Source organism: Polyodon spathula, chromosome 1 (assembly GCF_017654505.1).
Source record: "Polyodon spathula isolate WHYD16114869_AA chromosome 1, ASM1765450v1, whole genome shotgun sequence".
NCBI classification, from domain to species: Eukaryota; Metazoa; Chordata; class Actinopteri; order Acipenseriformes; family Polyodontidae; genus Polyodon; species Polyodon spathula.
The window spans coordinates 8,596,131-8,615,511 of NC_054534.1; the positions used below are offsets into that span (position 1 = coordinate 8,596,131).

At 40.4% G+C, this 19,381-nt stretch overlaps 1 protein-coding gene across 1 annotated transcript in view; it reads left to right on the forward strand.

Moving 5' to 3' along the window:
• Positions 1-19,381, forward strand: part of LOC121313565 (ras GTPase-activating-like protein IQGAP1) — a 93,846-nt gene that overhangs the window by 71,716 nt on the left and 2,749 nt on the right. Inside the window, exons 26-36 of the mRNA XM_041246245.1 lie at positions 476-700; positions 818-958; positions 2,191-2,275; positions 3,725-3,957; positions 5,508-5,640; positions 6,948-7,050; positions 7,538-7,679; positions 16,533-16,620; positions 17,062-17,274; positions 17,526-17,686; positions 18,486-18,632. Of these exons, the coding sequence (XP_041102179.1) occupies positions 476-700; positions 818-958; positions 2,191-2,275; positions 3,725-3,957; positions 5,508-5,640; positions 6,948-7,050; positions 7,538-7,679; positions 16,533-16,620; positions 17,062-17,274; positions 17,526-17,686; positions 18,486-18,632 (1,671 nt within the window). The remainder of the gene's footprint in view (positions 1-475; positions 701-817; positions 959-2,190; positions 2,276-3,724; positions 3,958-5,507; positions 5,641-6,947; positions 7,051-7,537; positions 7,680-16,532; positions 16,621-17,061; positions 17,275-17,525; positions 17,687-18,485; positions 18,633-19,381) is intronic.

A 19,381-nucleotide genomic window follows, 5' to 3' on the forward strand; every position in this document is an offset into this window, starting at 1 on the left:
TTTGCTCCACCGTTCTAAAGCTGGTTTACTTGTACTAGAGGTGACTAAGTGTTCCAATTCCAAGTTTACTGGAGACACCCTTGTTTTGGCACTGCTCCTGCATTCTTTGAAACCAGCAGGTACATCTAATGTAAATACCTCATACAGAAAAGGAAAACACACACACACACACGCACGTCACTGATGGTTAGACTTGCTTTGGGTTACGTGCTTAGAAGCTTTGTTTCATCAGTATGTGTAATATGATGTGTTACAGCATCAACATATAGCCTTAAGTGGGAATAGTCACTGGAAAAATAAAAAATCACTCACCACCTGTGATGCATGTAATTTAAAAAGCAGTAGCATAGTAAGTTTGTAGCTGGAAAATATTTTTATTACAGCCTGGGGGGGAAGGCTGTAAAAATATTTCCAGCTACAATCTTACTATTCTACTGTTTTTGTTGTTGTTTGTGTTCTGTTTTCCACACTGCAGGTCCAAAGTGGATCAGATCCAGGATATTGTCACTGGAAACCCCACTGTCATTAAGATGGTGGTCAGCTTTAACCGTGGCGCTCGGGGACAGAACGCTCTGAGGCAGCTGCTGGCCCCTGTGGTAAAGGAAATCATTGAAGATAAAACCCTGGGCATCAACACAAACCCTGTGGAAGTTTACAAAGCGTGGGTGAATCAGCTGGAAATGGCAACCGGAGAGGCAAGGTCAGGAACTGGATGACCAGGAGTTTATATCGCTTTTAGAAGTCAGTGTTCAGTTCAGTACAATTACAGGGCTTTTATTTATTGGTGTTTTTTATTTATTTATTTTTCCTTTTTCAGTAAACTGCCGTATGATGTGACGACAGAGCAGGCCTTGACTCACGAGGAGGTACGAACGAAACTGGAGACTTCGACTCGAAGCCTGAGAGCAGCCACTGATAAAGTGCTGAACTCCATCATCTCCTCCCTGGATAATTTTCCGTAAGTCTGTCTGAGAGCACTGTCATCTCCTCCCTGGATAATTTTCCGTAAGTCTGTCTGAGAGCACTGTCATCTCCTCCCTGGTTCTATAAGTCTGTCTGAGAGCTGTCATCTCCTCCCTGGATAGTGTTCCGTAAGTCTGTCTGGGAGCGCTGTCATCTCCTCCCTGGGTAGTGTTCTATAAGTCTGCCTGGGAGCGCTGTCATCTCTTCCCTGGATAGTGTTCTATAAGTCTGTCTGGGAGCGCTGTCATCTCTTCCCTGGATAGTGTTCTATAAGTCTGTCTGAGAGCGCTGTCATCTCCTCCCTGGATAGTGTTCTATAAGTCTGCCTGAGAGCGCTGTCATCTCCTCCCTGGATAGTGTTCTATAAGTCTGTCTGAGAGCGCTGTCATCTCCTCCCTGGATAGTGCTCTATAGGTCTGCCTGGGAGCGCTGTCATCTCTTCCCTGGATAGTGTTCTATAAGTCTGTCTGAGAGCGCTGTCATCTCCTCCCTGGATAGTGTTCTATAAGTCTGTCTGAGAGCGCTGTCATCTCCTCCCTGGATAGTGTTCTATAAGTCTGTCTGAGAGCGCTGTCATCTCCTCCCTGGATAGTGTTCTATAAGTCTGCCTGGGAGCGCTGTCATATTCTCCCTGGATAGTGTTCTTTGTCTGTCTGAGAGCGCTGTCATCTCCCTGGACCGTATTCTGACAAAAAGCCAGCATTATTGAAAATCTGTTCCAAATTCAATTTACTTTTAATCCATTCCAATGCACTGATTTAAATTGCAGTTGGCAGTATTCTGTTAAAATGAGCTTATCCACAGCAGCATCAAATTACTTCAATTGAAGTAACTGTTAGTTAATTAAATTGGCATCCAGTTAAAGCAGTTGAACGATCACAACAATTTTGTCCTAAAGAATTGGGAATTTGTTTTTAAAAGGAATTGGAATTTAAAACAGGAATTGACCCCAGCCCTGCTTGCAACTAAAAAAGCAGGGCTGTAACATGTACACATTTTTTATTTAATGTTTTTTTGCCAATATTGTATCACACAATCCCTACAGCTCAGAAAACCACCTACATTGTGTTGCATTGGATTGCAGCAGTTGGTTTCATTCATGCCGTATTCACGTACCACTGCTGTTAGATTGTTTTCCATGCCTGTTTCACTTTGAAAAGCCACCTCTTGTTTCACACATGTGTTAAGCATCCTTGCGTTTTATTTGATCATGTTTTTTGCATGCAGTTATGGCATGAGGTACATTGCCAAAGTCCTGAAGAACTCCCTGCATGAGAAATTCCCTGATGCTACAGAAGAGGAGCTTTTAAAGGTAGTTGTGGCTTCTTGTTTTTTATGTGGATTCTAGAAATCTAGCAAGACGGCATGGTTAACACCAAGAACTGCCTATTGGGTTTGTTTCAGCTTACTGATATTTACTGCTTTCTAGTCGTGGCTCATCTTAATTTATTGATGACTGCATTGCAAAAAAACAAGACAACTTGGGTTGAACACAACTTGGGTACGGTGCATATTAAAGGAGTGGTGTCTAGGGCTCTCAAATCCAAGTTTTTTACTGCCCAACTAATTTCAGGAAAGAAAGCATTAGTAGACATTTAATAGGGTTGCTCTATAGTGAATTTAAAGTTTTGTGTTTTAATATTAAACTCCAGCATGGCCTGTCTGTCTAAAGCACAGAATTAGGCTCAAAACCCTTTTTTTCCACCAAAATGGGTATCTGACCAGAAGTGTTCTGTTCTGTAGTAGGTGATGTCTGTTTTGTTAGGTGAGATTGCTTAAATAAATGTGCTGGCTTTCACTCTGCATTAAATTGTCTTGCTTTATTAAGATTAGTTTCTTTTATGGGAAATTCCATCTATGTTTAGGAGCGGATAGGAATTTTAAAAACATGTCTGCAGGATATGCAGCCCTTCTTCGCAATTTTCTATTCTAGCAGAAGCGTCTTTGACAACAAAAGTTTCCCTAATTATGTGCTGGAGAGACAGTTTCTGCAATATTAGAGGGCACCTAATAAGGCAATAGGCTGGTATTGTGAAACACCCTTTGAAAATAGAAAAAAAAGCAGAGGAAAGGAGAGTCCTGTGGAGGAAATAAGATGGAGCACTGGCAGGCTGTAGGGGGTGGGGTTCCTTAACTTGTCATCCTAGTCATACAGTACATGTTTAAGAGCCTGAACAGTCATTATTAATAATCTTTAGAAGTACTGCCTCTGACGAGAGAGAAAAAATAAATGGTTCTGTACTGGCATGTGGTGACTCATTTCGTTATGTACCCATTTAAACGTCATGGTACGCATCATTGTTTGTCACCTCATCACCATGTAAATGTACAGTATAGTGACGTTCATGCCACGGCATCTCCAAGCAATTCACAAAAAAAAAAAAGATCAAATTAAAACCTACAGATCAGGAAACGCCTCAAGAAACAGGTGAGGTGCTTCCTGTAGAGCAGTAGGACCGCCCTTTCCTGAGTGCTCTTGGAAGTACATTCCACAGCTTTGGTGCATGACGGATACATGTCTGGTCAGCCCAAGTATAGCAGTGTGTCATTTACATGTATGCAGTTCATGTGTGCAGAAGTGCAGTTTAAGGTTTTGTTATGCTCTGGTTCCGTTTATGCAGATCTGATCAAGACATACAGTAAGAGAACATGCCTGAATTCATTGGAAATAAATAATAATGCTTTTCCACACTTCTTCTGATAAAATCCTGTACTAGTCCAGTACATGCTTTGCGTGATAATTTGATTTGTGTCGTCACAGATTGTGGGTAACCTGCTCTATTACCGATACATGAACCCAGCCATCGTTGCTCCTGATGGATTTGACATTATTGACATGACCGCTGGCGGGCAGCTGCATTCGGAGCAGCGGAGGAACCTGGGCTCCGTGGCGAAGGTCCTGCAGCACGCTGCCTCGAACAAGCTGTTTGAAGGAGAGAATGCACACATGACCTCCATGAACAGCTACATCTCTCAGATCCATCACAAATTCAGGTAGGACACGTGGATTACATTTCAAAGAGTTCGGAATGTGTATCATGTTTAAATCAACTATATTATTAGCATATTAGCAGTCCAACAAACCCCTATCACACACTTACTATTCAGATCAAAGGCATATTCAGTAGATGTTTTATTATGTTTGAAAGCCATGATAGATGGCATATTTCTTTTTATTTAACTTTTAAACAACTCTAAATAAGATTTACATAATTGGCAACATAGAGCATAGACCAATTTAACCACCTTCCAAGTATTTACAGGGATATTTTCTTTCAATTAAAAAAAAAAAAACCAACAAATTACTAGTAAAAACATGTGTTTTTAATAAATTTAAGAAATTCAAAAGCATATTTTTTACCATGTGTGCCCGGTTTCTCTGAAGCTTGATCTCATTGCTAAATGCTTTTTCAAGAAGGTAGTGGTTTATCTAGCCATCATAAATATAACATTTACATTTAATCTCTTCTGCAGTCTTTCCCCACCATATCTGATCTACCATTTCTGGGAAGTCAGGAGGGGTGTAAAGTTTTCTTTCAGGAATACATTTACAGAATGATGTAAGGAGCATTAAAGTTCCACACAGGAAGGACGTGTAGAATCTGTGAACCCTTTCACACTGGAACCAGGTCAGAGAGGGTCCCCAGAGCCCCTGTGTCTGTTTTGTCACATTGAGACACTGCTATCTTCATAGTGGCTGGAACTAACGAACACCAGAACAAGTTTCCACTGTTTATCTTCAGTGTCAAAATACAGAATCTTTTTGAAGGGGTAAAAAGAGACTTGGGACAGAGGCTCTACGTCATTTACAACATCATCTCTCAATGAAAAGAATCTGCCTCTGTCTTTGTGTAGCTGTTCTGTCATGTATAAAGCAGTATTAGAGATGGTTCTAGGTGTAGAAAACTTGCTGCTGTTTAATTACCTGGTTTACAACAGCAGCCGTTGTGTTTTAAAGGTGAGTGTGCAAACTTCAGATAATGCATTGATATAGATGGAAATGTTACAGTAAATTGGGGAAATCCTGTGACCTTCTTTAATCGAAGTGTCAGCAAGCCAATTTAAGTTCGAATTACGGCAGCACGTTTTTAGTGCATAATCTGGGCAACGTTGTACTTTGACTCGCCTTCAATTAAAAACTTCTTAAAGGTTATTTAAATAAAATAGATAGATGTGATACTCCTGGGCACTCCTGGGCGCTCCTCTTCTCTTAGCTGACACAAGTGTAAAGGGTGTAGGGTTTATTCTAGCACTGCAGATGGTATCCCTAGTAGAAACTGTGCTAGAAGAACAGGAATGTAAAAGCTAGTGGAATGACATTGTGGAGCGAGTCATGTCCTGCATGTTAGTCTAGGATACTGTTATTCCATAAAATAATTCTATCTTTCTGGGGAAATGGAAAAACTTCTACAAAACAAAGTAATGATGTTTCAGTTTGAATGCTTGGAAACACCACATGCCAGTGAAGGTAAAGTACGGTACGATCAGATTTCACAATAATAAACTTTTGACCCAAGTTTTGTTTGGTTTATTTTTTTCTTCAGGAATTTTTTCCAGGCCGCGTGTGACGTGCCTGAACCAGAGGAGAAATTCAACATTGATGAATACTCTGATATGGTGACACTAAGCAAGCCTGTCATTTACATCTCGATCGAGGAGATCATCAACACCCATTCTGTAAGAATGTGTTAACTTTGAGCTTCTTCTAGACAGCAATTCGAATTAACCGAAGGCAAGATAAAGAACTGAGCAGCAGTTAGGTGCTGTATGAGCGGAGCGGCAGTTAGGTGCTGTATGAGCGGAGCGGCAGTTAGGTGCTGTATGAGCGGAGCGGCAGTTAGGTGCTGTATGAGCGGAGCGGCAGTTAGGTGCTGTATGAGCGGAGCGGCAGTTAGGTGCTGTATGAGCGGAGCGGCTGTTTGGTGCTGGAACCATAAAACAGTAGCCTACCAGTAATGTTCTTCAGGCAACATAAAGCACCTAACTGCCGCTCAGTTCATACAGCACCTAACTGCCGCTCAGTTCATACAGCACCTAACTGCTACTCCGTTCATACAGTACCTAACTGTCAATTCAGATGCCAGTGCTTTCCAAAGGTCTCGCACCTTTTGATGAAGTTTACCAAGCTGCCTTCCAATGTCCATTTAAACCTTTTAAAAAAGAAAAAAAAAAGACAACATAGGAAGCAAATATGTGTATAATGTATTGTAAAACGTGGAGTGAATTGGACAGTTTCAACCATGGTTCTCTAATATTAAATAATTCCATTAACAAGGGAATCTTAGTGAAAGCTTATATGTTATTGTCCTGATCGCTACTTGAAGTGTAAATATCTCATAAACCATTTAGTATGGCAGCTTCATATTGTCAGTGTTGTGGACTGTCTTCAGGGAAAATCTCACAATGTCCCTCACTTTCATCTGTTCCGTAAGATGGCTGACACAGCTGGTTTACAGGTGATAAAGAAACCTTTTGAGATGCTGGCTTCATACTAGGTACACAACTTTCTAGATGATGAAGCACCGGCACAGTCGCTGTGTCTTTCTAGACGATGAAGCCCCTGCACACTCGCTCTATCTTTCTAGACGATGAAGCCCCGGCACAGTCGCTCTGTCTTTCTAGATGATGAAGCCCTGCACACTCGCTGTATCTTTTTAGACGATGAAGCCCCGGCACACTCGCTCTGTCTTTCTAGACGATGAAGCCCCGGCACAGTCGCCCCCCCCCCCCCCCCCCCCCCCCCCCCCCCCCATTTGAGAACCGGTGGTCTAGGTCAGGGTCCGCTGTGGGAACCATAGAAGGAAGTGTTACCACTTTATGACTGTTTTATTCAGAGATCATTTGAGGTGGATATTGTGGGTTATTTGTGGAACATTAAATTGAAGGTACATACTCCTAGATGACATCGCACTGAACAGCCTGGCGTCTGAATGTGTTGAGGACAAACTGAAGTTTGGATTGGTCTGTATTCCTGTGTTTTTCAGCTGGTTCTGGAGCACCAAGATGCTCTCTGTCCTGATCACAATGACATCCTGCATGAACTACTGGAAGGACTAGGAGGCGTTCCTGCTGTTGAAGCTCTGCTGGGTACGTTGTATTCTGCTGGGAGTCCATACATTTTACATCAGCAAAGTTTTTCAAGGTCTGAATAGAAGGCAGTTTTGTACTGTTAGATGCATTAACAGTCTATATAAATTCAAGTGAAAATTATACTTGATGGACATTTACCTTTCCAGAGTGAAAGCATTATTCATTTAGATTGTTTATCAGTTAGATAACTTTGGGAACATTTTAATGTCCTGTTATGAAATGCCTGTGAACTGTATATGCTGGTCAGGAAAGACAGGTGTTCAGCATGCTTTGTTTTTTCTTTCTAACTATTGCCACTTTGTTTACATTAGCATTGTAGATCTGAAGCTGGTCTTATTTCGAAAGAGACACGTCCTGTTGGCAGTCATATCTAGTGCATTTTTGTCTAGACATGTTTTCCCCAGTTTGCGCTTCCTGGCTGTGTCTCCGTGCCGTCCTTTTCAAGCTCGGAAACCAGAACAATCGCTTTACTGTATTTTGACAGGGGAAGGCGCTGTGGACCCCAGCGACCCCAACAAAGAGAATACACTAAGTCAGCTCGCCAAAACGGAAATCTCTCTCACCCTCACCAGCAAATTCGAGTTACAGGAAGGCGATGACAAAGACATGAAGAGCCTAATGATAAAGTAAGTTACAGGTCACTGCATCAATTCTCGCCAGTCCCCAAAAACAAAACAATCGAGTGTGTTTGTTTTAACTTTTCTTTAAGGCACAGCCATCTAAAAGAACGCCAGCAATGTTTCTGGCCATGCATAGAGTTTGCCAGCTACTTGTAAGTGTTCATTTTCCATAGTTTTCAATAAATGTGACTGGCAACAATATTTTGACTACAATGAATGCGGTGTCAAGAGTGTAATACTGTGTAGGATCTGTCAATGGAGAAATGGCTAAACAAACTAGATAAGGAGCATTGGTAGCTCATGATAACCTATTTAAAAAAAAAACTTGTGGGAAAGTAGACATCACTGCATGACACTAAACCAGGCATCATGCAGACTAAATAAAGACACGCAATAAGAATGAAATGGTCATGAAGTAGTTCTGACCATGTAAACATCCGCTCCATACACACCCAAAGGAGACTGCTTGATGAGATTCTGGGATCATTAAGTTACTAACAACCAAACGAGCAAGATGGGCCGAATGGCCTCCTTTCGGTTTGTAACCTTTCTTATGTTCTTATGTAAAAGGTGTGGTCAGTAGTTCTGCTGCTCCAACATTTTCTCTGTACATTTTATGTCTTTTTTTTTTTCCCTTGTTCCTTCCAAAAACCATATGCAGGACTTTACCCTTTTCAACTCTCTTGACTCCACTTGACTGCTGTTTATATATATATATATATATATATATATATATATATATATATATATATATATATATATATATATATATATATATAATATTTCTGCAATGTTTTTATAAAAGCCTGAATTACCAGGAATGCTGTAATACTGTATTGCTGAGCACTACTCTCACCCTATCAAACCAACCGTTTCAATGATTCATGGTAAAACATTTTTAAATGGTTATGATTTCAAGATTTTTACATTTGAGACACCTTTTTGTTTTTGTTAATGAAAAGAACATGGTGTAGTTATAAGGGGGAAAGAGTTGCCAGCAACTTTCCAGTAACAGTATGGTCCTGGAAGCCTAATAATCACAGCAATAACAATAGGCTTCCCAGCCTATGGCCTGGAAGCCTAATTACTGATTATCATCTTCTGGTATTACTCCACCTTCTAGTGGCTCCATAGCCTTTTGCAGTTAGTTTGTGTCTCTAATTATAGAGCTTGGAAAAAACACAATTTTATGGATCTACTTTTCACAGCTTAAACATAATGTTTCACTTCATGCTTTAGTGAATAAAAACGTTCAGAGCTCTAATCTGTTTTAAGATACAACCAGACCCTGTCAGTCCAGGCTAGTAAAAAGCGGGTGCATTTTACATAATCACATTATACAAAAGTCATCATGTTTCATAATTTATGTTTTCTGCAGTATTTCATAGAATATATGCTGAAGATGGCTTTATTTGTAGTTCTGCTTAGGACATAATGTGTAAAATAAATCTACTATCTGCAAGCCACCAGCATTTGCGGCTGCCCCAGCAAGGAAATGTCATTTATTTTTTAAACTAAACAGGAAGTAGCAGCACCCTGAGTCATATCTCATCCACATCAGCAAAATGCATGTTCATTATGACTGATGTGTCTTAGGGAAGGAAATACATGGAAATACTTTCCTCTTAAAGCACTTGCATTATATTCGTGAGTAGTAGCCATATTTTGGCAGTCTGGTTTAGACTGTGTAGCCATATTTTGGCAGTCTGGTTTAGACTGTGTAGTCATATTTTGGCAGTCTGGTTTAGACTGTGTAGCCATATTTTGGCAGTCTAGTTTAGACTGTGTAGTCATATTTTGGCAGTCTGGTTTAGACTGTGTAGCCATATTTTGGCAGTCTGGTTTAGACTGTGTAGTCATATTTAAGGACTTTTAAGTAGCGAGCACAGTTGATAATAGAAAAACGCAGAGGTAATACATTAGCTGGTGGGGGTGAAATGGTCAGGAAGTTTCGGGATGGCCGGAGAGGCATCCCCCACAGCTCAGAACAGCTGCTGTTTTGTACAGAAGTGCTTTTGTAGCAACAGCAGAGACAACCGTTTCCAGGGGTGTCGAGGGGCCTTTAGGGAAGGAGGCAATGGCTCTTATCACTGAGGAATGTGTGCAATGGTGTGGAATTACCTGCCATTAATCAGTCTTGGAAGTGCATGCAGACCACAAATCCTGCACAAAGCAGCATGTTTTTTTTTTTTAAACTTGGGATAGGGGCCATTGTTTCTAAAGACCAAATACACATGTTCTAGATCAATAGTGGGGCAGGTTTTATAAGCTTTTGCTCCAGGAGGAATAAGTGTATAACAAATAAAATGCATGGAGCCGTGCTGACCTGTAATTGTTCTGACTTCTGTACTGCAGCTATCGGGCTTCCTGTGCCCTAGAGCTTGCATAGTGCTAGATTCAATTCTCAAATGTATAGAACTGTTTGACTCTGTGCTAATGCAGAGTTCCAAACGTACTCCTTTTAATCTAGTTTTGCTACCCTCTCTCAAACTCGGTCTGCGGTTGCTCTCGGTTGGGGTGCAGGTCAGCTCTAGATCGATGCCTGTGAGTTAGTATGAGCAGCAACTTAATGAAATTAAAATTGATATTCATGAAACTGTTGTAGCCTACATGAAGTTTATATAGGCTGTTTTAAATTTTATTCCTTTTATATCCTTTGTTACCTTCCATCCTCTATTGCTCCTAAGTTGTCTCCTGTCCTAAGTGCTGTATTCTAAACTAAAGATAAGAGTATGAAGTATAAAACGGATATCTGCATCTATTGTTGACAGCCTGTTTAACCCTTTTCGGTACAGACAACTGCAAAAGCAAATGCACACTATTGTCATGCTACTTCAGACAACTAAATGTCATTTGACCCAGTGTGTGTGTGCAACACACACTCACACACAAAGTAAAGATAGATAACAATTCAATTGTCTGCAGGGAAAGTACTGGAAACTTTGAATTTTTTACAAACATTATTATTGTATAAAATACTGCAAACCTTTTAGTTCCTGCAATCTACACAAGATGCAGACATATGGCTTTAAGGGTTACAGTAAGGTTGCTGATTAATTGTTTTATAGAACCTGTGTTCAGAAAAGAGCTATATATTCCAACGCTGTTCTCCATGTACACCACTAGCAAGTTGCAAAATGTATGCATTCCCTTACCTTGCGTTTAAGTCAGTTGCTTGCTTTTTCTTTATCTGGGATCCTTGCACACACAGGCTTTGTAATGATGTGAAATTGGCCTGCAAGTTTCCGTGAACGAGCTCTGTACTGATACCAGGTGACAATTGGTGCAAAACATCTCCTTGCACATACAGTAGCACCTGGTTTACACGTCAGGGGTCTTTTTTGTATTACTTTGAGCCAGGATTTTGTAACGTATGTAAAATTCTGTGATGCTGTACTTCATGACAAGTGTGAAATAATGGGCAGTTATATTTGTCAACTGTGGGATGTTTTCTTGAAATTTCTTGAAAATTGCATGATAACGTTGCATTTTAATACTATATGAGAAAATGCCCAGTCATCGTAACACTGTAAGTAAACTGATCAATTATATCTGTGTACAAATAGGTACCAAGATCCTGTTATGTGCTGCTTACAGGATACAGATATCCTTAAAGCTGATTTAAAGTCTTTATCAAAAAAGTTTTGTTTACTTGACAAATATCCAAAAGCTGCAGTGTTGAATGGTTAAAAATGGGCTAGCATCATAACGTAACCCTGGAGAAACGAATGCCTGTGTGTGTCAATGATTGGTATGTAAAAGAGCACATAACCATCGCAGGGATTGATTTACTGCTAAGAACTGATGAAACTCTAATCGTGCTGAATAGTACAGCGAGGTTACTGATTGTCAAAGTTTATAAGCGGCTGTAAAGGTTTGCCAGCACCAGCAAAACAGAAGATTAACTGACAAGTGCTGTTTTAGTTAATCCCCACTTTTCTGGACAAAATACATTCTTTCTTTTTGTAATTTATTTTAGAATTTTCTCACCGTTCCACAATGTTGTAGTTCTAAATGTGTTGTAAGAAAAAAGAATGACGTGGTGGATCAGCCTGTTCAGTTCCAAAGGAGAATGACAAGTCCCTGTCCCACAAATCCGTGATAGAGAGGCTAAGGCTTTTCAGCAAACAGCCAGTTTGTGTTAAAACCAGCCGGAGCCCTAATGAAACTGAAGAGTGCGACGTGGAGAGCTAGTGATGTGAAGGGTACATGTCAGATTAAATGGAATACTGCCTGACTGATTGAAATCCACTTATTTTACCCTGTTTGTGTTTGCATCAATATTGCTCCCCCCCCCCCCACCTCTGTACAGGATGTGCTTCCCAGCACAAAATTAGCCATTGGATTCCTTTGGACTGCCGCACAGTCTCGCTTTCGTTCCACTGTAAAAATTGAACATTTGACATTATTTCAGTTAAAAACTTCTTCAAAGCGCTTTACAAACACACACAATCAATGTGTTAATATAACCTAAAAGAAAAAAAAAACTGGTTCAGTAAGCCTGTGACATTTAAATAAATAAATAAATAAATGTGAACACCAGGAAAACCTCGTTAAAGTGGCACAGCCGGATTGTTTGAGGGACGCAAATTCCCTTGAGCATCTTTATTTTAAACCCACCTCCTTAAAACACAGTTGGCTTATGACATCTCAGTTTTCCCAAAAGCAAAGAAATAATCAGTTTAACTTACTGTTGCCCAGTTTAAGTTTCATTGATTTGTATTTATTTTAAAAAGACCAGAGATATTGTGTTGGCTTCTATACTGAACAAAAATATAAATGCAACATGCAGCAATTTTCAAAGAATGTGAATAGGTAGGAGGAGGCGGGGATACTGTATGGAATGTGAATAGGTAGGAGGAGGCGGGGATACTGTGTGGAACTGGGATAAGTAGGAGGAGACTGGGGTACTGTATGAAATATGAATAGGTAGGAGGAGACGGGGTACTGTACAATGAGCTTCAACAAGTTTACTTTTCATCCGTAAAATCATTACTACCAGTTAGGTCAATCTGTACAGTTGCACTGTGTGGGAGGACTTAGATCCACATAAAAATGATTAACTGGGTGAACTGAAGCTACAGCACGCAGATGAAAATGATTCTAACCGGGTGAATTGAAGCTACAGCACGCAGATGAAAATGCTTCTAACCGGGTGAATTGAAGCTACAGCACGCAGATGTTTTTGAAAACTCCCGTGGAGAAATGCAAATCCACAGCAGCAGTGATAGATCAGCGCACATGTTCATCAAACTGGTGAAATGTGGTACTTTGTCTTGAGGGTATCTGAATATGACATCTTACTTAGAACACTCATCAGTCCAGCCAGTCATAACTTGAGCATATATTCAGAAACCAGTTTGTGTTGGACACCTACATATGTAAGGCTCCTGGGAACCTTTGGTAAACCTGTGAGTGGGCATGAGTGAAGAGTTTCTGTTCCTTCTGGTGCTGCTGGTCATAGATCATTGACCAGTTTGCTTGATCTGACTGTTAGGATGCAGACTGTGGACTGTGAATGTAGCCTGTCTGGACTATAGCTTCCCGTTCATAGCGCTGTAACGGGATAGATGTTTCTGGGGAGAGGCTCCTTATTAGCAGCTGTTTTCAGACAGGATAGCAATACAAGTCCTACAGTGACAAGAGTACAAGAATGGGAGGTCTGTGTCCCTTCGTCTTTTTGTCATACAGTAATTCAGCTAGCCCCACTGGGATTTCTTGGACTTTCAGCTGGAAGCTTGACTTCCTGAATTTGACTCCAGATGTGTTTGTCTACCTGTGATGAGATATTTTAGTGCATGCTATGCATTAGGAGTCCAGGGAGTGTGCAAAGTCTCATTTAGCTGCGCATGTTGGAGTGTGCAGTCTCCTTTAGCTGCAGATGTTGTTTCTTGAAGCGAATCCCCTCAATCACAGCTGTGTAGGTTTATAAGGAACACCTGGTCAAGATGGCCTGTCTAGACTTTCTGGCGGATTCTGCACTGTATTAACAATCGGATACAAACTGGAAAAAAATCTGGATTCCTCATGGGGAAATATGGAGAATTGGGGAGCATGCGATTCCTGTAAACTAATTTGGATGCATCATTAGTCTCAAACCCCCCCACCCCCATCCACACATTTGAGGACTTTTTGTCCTTCACTTGGTGTGCGTTTGTTTTTTTGCTTTTATCTTTTGTTGTTCGGTGTATTCTTTATTTGTTGATAGTCGGACAGTACTGATTCAAAGTAGGGATTGAAGTGTTAGACACATACACTGCAGAGCTGGCAAGAAACGCATTACCATACCTGGGCTGTGTCCTGTGTCCGTTATATTTTTCACTGTCCAAATCTACCTATGATATGTGAATTAAAGATCATAATTGGAAATAAGTTGAAAAAATTGCTGCGGTATGGACAACACATGATACAGTAATATAAAGTAATATGTTTCTTGTAAACACTGCAGGGGGTCGGTAACACTAAGTTGAGAGTTTAAAAGATGCTTTATTATTCACAGACATGATCGCTGTATTCCTAATAAGGTTATTTTCAGTAGTCCTGTCGGTCATATGATTAAAGTTAAGGATGGTAAGTCAGTGTAAACTTTCCCTCACCCCATGCACCCTAATATTTACTTCTGTGTTTAAGACAGGACGTAATTTCCATAGTCATAAAATGTTTTCAAAGACTGCTTGTTCTTAAGGTCACTTAGTTCTCACAGTGTAAGTTTAGGATCTGTTTAGTTGTATTGAAGAGCCAGTGGCTTTTAACAATATTTTCAGGGGGTAGGGTAATCTAATAAAACATACAAAACAACTCTGGGCTGTTTCTGAATTCCAGTACATCATCTCCATTTCGCAGTTTCACTTGCGCCTCAGTGGTCGAGATGGGATTTATTATACAATGCGACACCCTACACACAACACGTTACAGTATTGTGGGTATGTTTACCCATGTCACATCTTTGTGCCGTGAGGATCTAGAATACCTCACCACACCCCAGTGACCCTGAGTAAATGCCTCACAGATCTGTTAATATCACCACCGTGGGGCTTCCTTGTCAATGTGTTTGTATTCAGAGAACTCAGAAGTGTAAATCCACGTTAATGAACTGAAAGATAGTGAGACTGACCGCAAGAGCCTTCTAAAACACATCCAAATGTATACGTTTGATGCGATGCGTCTTCAAACTGAAGTCCAGCTGTTGAACAGTGTGTGCAGTAGCACTCCGTTTCTATTAAGGGAAAATAGAACAGAAACGTTTATTGAAGGGACTTGGCAGAAAGTGGTTGACTACCTCCTCTTCAGTGGTAGTACAGTAAGACAATTTCATCATTTGTAAGTGTCACTTTTAATAAGACGCTACAGTCTACAGTGGCCTTTATCTGCTCAGATACTGGGATATATTTGATTTGATAAAATTAAATAAATGGAAAGGAAGTTTTTATATTCTAATGTTTTTCCAGCTTGGCTCTTTTGAATGAACCATCTTTCCATGACCTGTTCCCTAATTTAGTCACAGCTTGAGGTCCTGAAAGGGTCATTTTTTTTCTTTTTTTGCACACTCGCTGTCAGTTAATTTTTATCTTAATTGAGTTTCCAAGCTGTAGAAGCTAAAGAAACAGGAAAAGTATGGGCCGTGGGTGATTAAGCCCTAGCTGCAGCGTCTGATAACTGCTCTAGCCTCTGTTACTGCAGCATGTTTTAGTTAGAGAGTGTCATATTGTATCTCCGGGGCCCCTGCAGGATCACAACCACATACTTCAAACCATTGAAGGCTATTCCTAGATGTGCATATTTTATTTAGGTACATTTCAGTAGTGCAGCACTAATACAAAGAGAGACCTGAGTAGACCATACTCAAAAATAAACCATACAATTATGCATTCAAGCAATATCAATAAAAACATGCATATACATACAATACACAAATATATTAAAAGGTACAGATATTTATATTTAATAAATTATTAAATAAGGCTTTGATAATGACACAGTGGAACCTGGAAAGGCATTCCAGAACCCCAAGGCAGTGCCAGAGAAAGTAACGACTAGAGTAACCTGAAGAGAGAAGGACTGATGGTCAGAGCAGCTCTGTGGAGAGACTCAGCCCAGGTCTGTTACGAGCACAGACTGACAGTGAATGCACAACCGTAAAGAAATGAGCAAGAATAAAATCGGACCTTCTGCCGCTTAATGGTTTGAGAGAAGAGCGACTAAGGTGGTTATATTAATATCCATCATCTTAACTCTGAACCACTGTAACAACTTTATTGATCCCCTGCTTTCCGTTGCATTACAGCTATGGCCAAAAGTTTTGCATCACCCTATAGAATTATATCATTATATTAAACATTCCAAATCCTCAAATCCTGAGGGGGGAGGGGTTTAATGGTAATATGCAAATATACAACATTGCAGTCCAAGAAGTGGAAGAGAGCCCTAACTGTTCATACCTGCCCTATTGTCCTACCCTTAGCACCTCAATGTGGTGTCTTAAGACCATGTATACACATATTTAGTCATCCCTGAATATGCCTTCATTGTTTGGAGCAGTAGCTTGAGAGCAAAGCAGTATCATATCTGATGACCCCAGGTTTTTATTCTAAAAACAAAAATGCCAACTAGGAGAAGAGGAAAGTGAAAAGCACCACTGAATGTATTGGAGTGTGTTGTAATCTTCACATGCATTGTGGGTTGGCATATGCACAGTGGGCTGCAGTGATCTCATTGTCCTGAATTGTTCTGTAAATACAGATTCTCAGATGTGTTTTTATCAAAGGTATATCTCTACTTTAACTAAAGGCAGAATGTTAGTGGAATGTTATTAACACCATTAAAACCTGTTTTTTTTTTTATTTTATTTTTTTTAAAAAGGACCAAGAAGCTGATTGTGGATGTGATTCGAACTCAGGCAGGAGAAAACCTGATAGAGATCCTGGAGACTCCAGCCTCTTCACTACAGGTAACTTACAATACAGTATAGAAAGGGCCCCGTGAATCAGAGAGCTAGACAGAAATACAGTGCCCTAAAACCCCCTCTATCCATGGCTTACAAGAAATGACTTCGTGAAACCGGGGGGGGGGGCTGTTTTTGTTGCGTTTTTCTGACCAACCAAATAAATCCTTCTGTTGCAATTAATGCATGTGGCATGTGTGATCCAACCAAGATATAAAACCCAATTGCAGGTCCTTGGTAGGTTTGGACCTTTTCAACACGACCAGGAACGTCTTGTTTTTGTGGTACTGCTCAGTTCTGTAGGTTGTTTTTAAGTTAGCAACTTATATGACAATAAATAAATCTAACAACTAGGCATAACGGGATATGGCCACTACTATTGTTATTGTACATATTTTAGATTTCATAGTAATGGTTCAGTTCTAACCCTCCTCTTTCTCTCTCCAGGAATCTGAACACTTGAAGCTAGCTGAGAAGCTCGTTGTGCAGAATGCTAAAACCCCTGATAAAATGAAGCACAGTCAGTCCCTCCTTGAAGACGGGCAGCTCCCATTAGAGCAGAAAAAGAGGAAAATCCTGAGAAACCTCCGGACCCTGGAGCAGGCTGGCCTGGTCTCTGCAGGGGACAAGTATCAAGTCATCATCAATGACATTTCAAAGGTACCTCTTTAGTGTGTCTGTTTTATATAGGCGCTTTTATTTAGAAGGGTTTACAGATCTGGCCATGCAGTCCAATTAAGCCTGCTCAATAATGTTATGTTAACATATTGAATTACTTTGTAACATGAAATACTGTACTACTATTATGGCTTCTGGTAAACGTTTAGAATAAGTGTTTTTGTTTTTTAGGTTTTTTTTAATTCTAGATAACATTTTATTTATTTTTTTTATATGTATTATTTGACTTGCAGGATATTCGAAACCAGAGAAGGTATCGTCAACGTAGAAAGGCGGAACTAGTGAAGCTTCAACAGACGTTGAATGCACTGAACTCAAAGACAGCTTTCTACGAAGACCAGGTCAATTATTACGACACCTACATCAAAACCTGCCTGGACAACCTTGATAGAAAGTAAGACAGTGCTGTATTCCATTATTCTCATGCAGTTGCTCTTCTGCGTTATTATTTTGAATGCTGCTCTGTGAAAGCAGTCAATGGGCTGTTTAATGTGCGCGGAGTCGACAAGACCTGGGTTTAACATGTCATCAGTGCAGCAGGACCTCCTGGGTCGTATCGGAGCAAAGGTGGAGATCTGGCTTGGATGGGACAGTGCCCCCTACTGAGCCTCCAACACACCTTTAACAGGCTCATCCTTGCTTAACTTCTGACATCTGACAAGATCAGACACCAAGACTGAGCAGGACTCACAGGGGAGATCTCCAGTGAACACCAGGCACTATAGAAAGAGTCTGGAGTCCATACTGTGTGTTTCCAGAACAATGTCTGTGGGAAAGATATGCTGTTGTGGGTTCTCTCTTTTGAGATGTTAAACCAAGGTGATTTCTACTTTGTGGACAGTCCCTGAATACTCTTCTCCTGTTGCATGCATTACTTGAGCATGCACAGATTGGTGTACAGTACTGGTTGTAGGCTGCTGAACAGAAGTCGACCCATCGGAGGAGAGGGGAGGGGAGGGGAGAGGGTGAGGTTCTGTCCTTCCAGCTAAAACCAACTCTGGAATTTTAAAGACAAGGAACAAGGTCTACTTTTAGATCAAGTACAGTAGTACTTGATCAAAGGCAAGACTATGACAATGTAGTAAGAAACCAAATAATAATATCTTGATGTAAAGCAAAAAGCCTTAAACTTGAAATAAACGTTTTATGACTAGATGTTAAACTGTGATCTTTTTTTTTTTTTTTTATCGCAGGAATGCTAGGAGGTCAATAAAGGTTAATAAGAAAGGAGATGAGAAAAGCAACAGGAAATCATTCAAGCATTCATCCTTGAGGTACACTGCCGCCAGACTCTATGAGAAGGGGGTCATTCTGGAGATTGAGGGTCTGCAGACCAGCCAGTGAGTATGGTGGAAAGCCGGGGCTTATACAAGCGCTGAGCTCTTGAAAGCTGTTGCACTCAAACATTCACGCATGCTATTGGATTCAGGGTTTGAATATACAGATACAGCTATTCATGATCATGTTAATGCTAAATTTAAAGATAAATAAAGATATTTATTTTTCCATCCCTGGTGCATGGTTATCCACATGTAGTATAGTATGGACTTGATTAAACAGTTGTAAACACTGCATCTTTTCATACCTGGCTGAGGGCTCGATCGTGAGCCCATTTCACAGGAGCGATTTCCTGTTTTGTTCCTCCTTCCTTCAGTGGGAATGGGAGCCAGAAACCCTTCTGACTTCTTTATTCTAGTGAATATTTAAGCAAATTAGGTAGATCATAACCCATATTATTCAGTAGATAGCATAAACAGGAAAAAAAAGGCTCTTTATACATTGAATAACCTGAAATGGTACAAAGGTAAGCGGTAAACTGCCATCTTTTTGAAGTCTGAAAAAAGTAGACTTGCAGTGTTTAAGCAACTAGTTGAGACCATTGTGTGAACCCACAGTGTTATTGAGGCTAATCATGTAGGAAATACATGTGACTAGAAATCTCTGGGAAGCTGTAGCACACTTTTTTTCAGGTTTAATTTACAAACAAAGAAATGCACAAAGCTTATTTCAGAGCTGGAAGCTGGTTTAATGTGTAAGCTCCTGTAAGTGTGAATTGATACAAGTGGTGATGGTTTGTTTTGTCTCACCC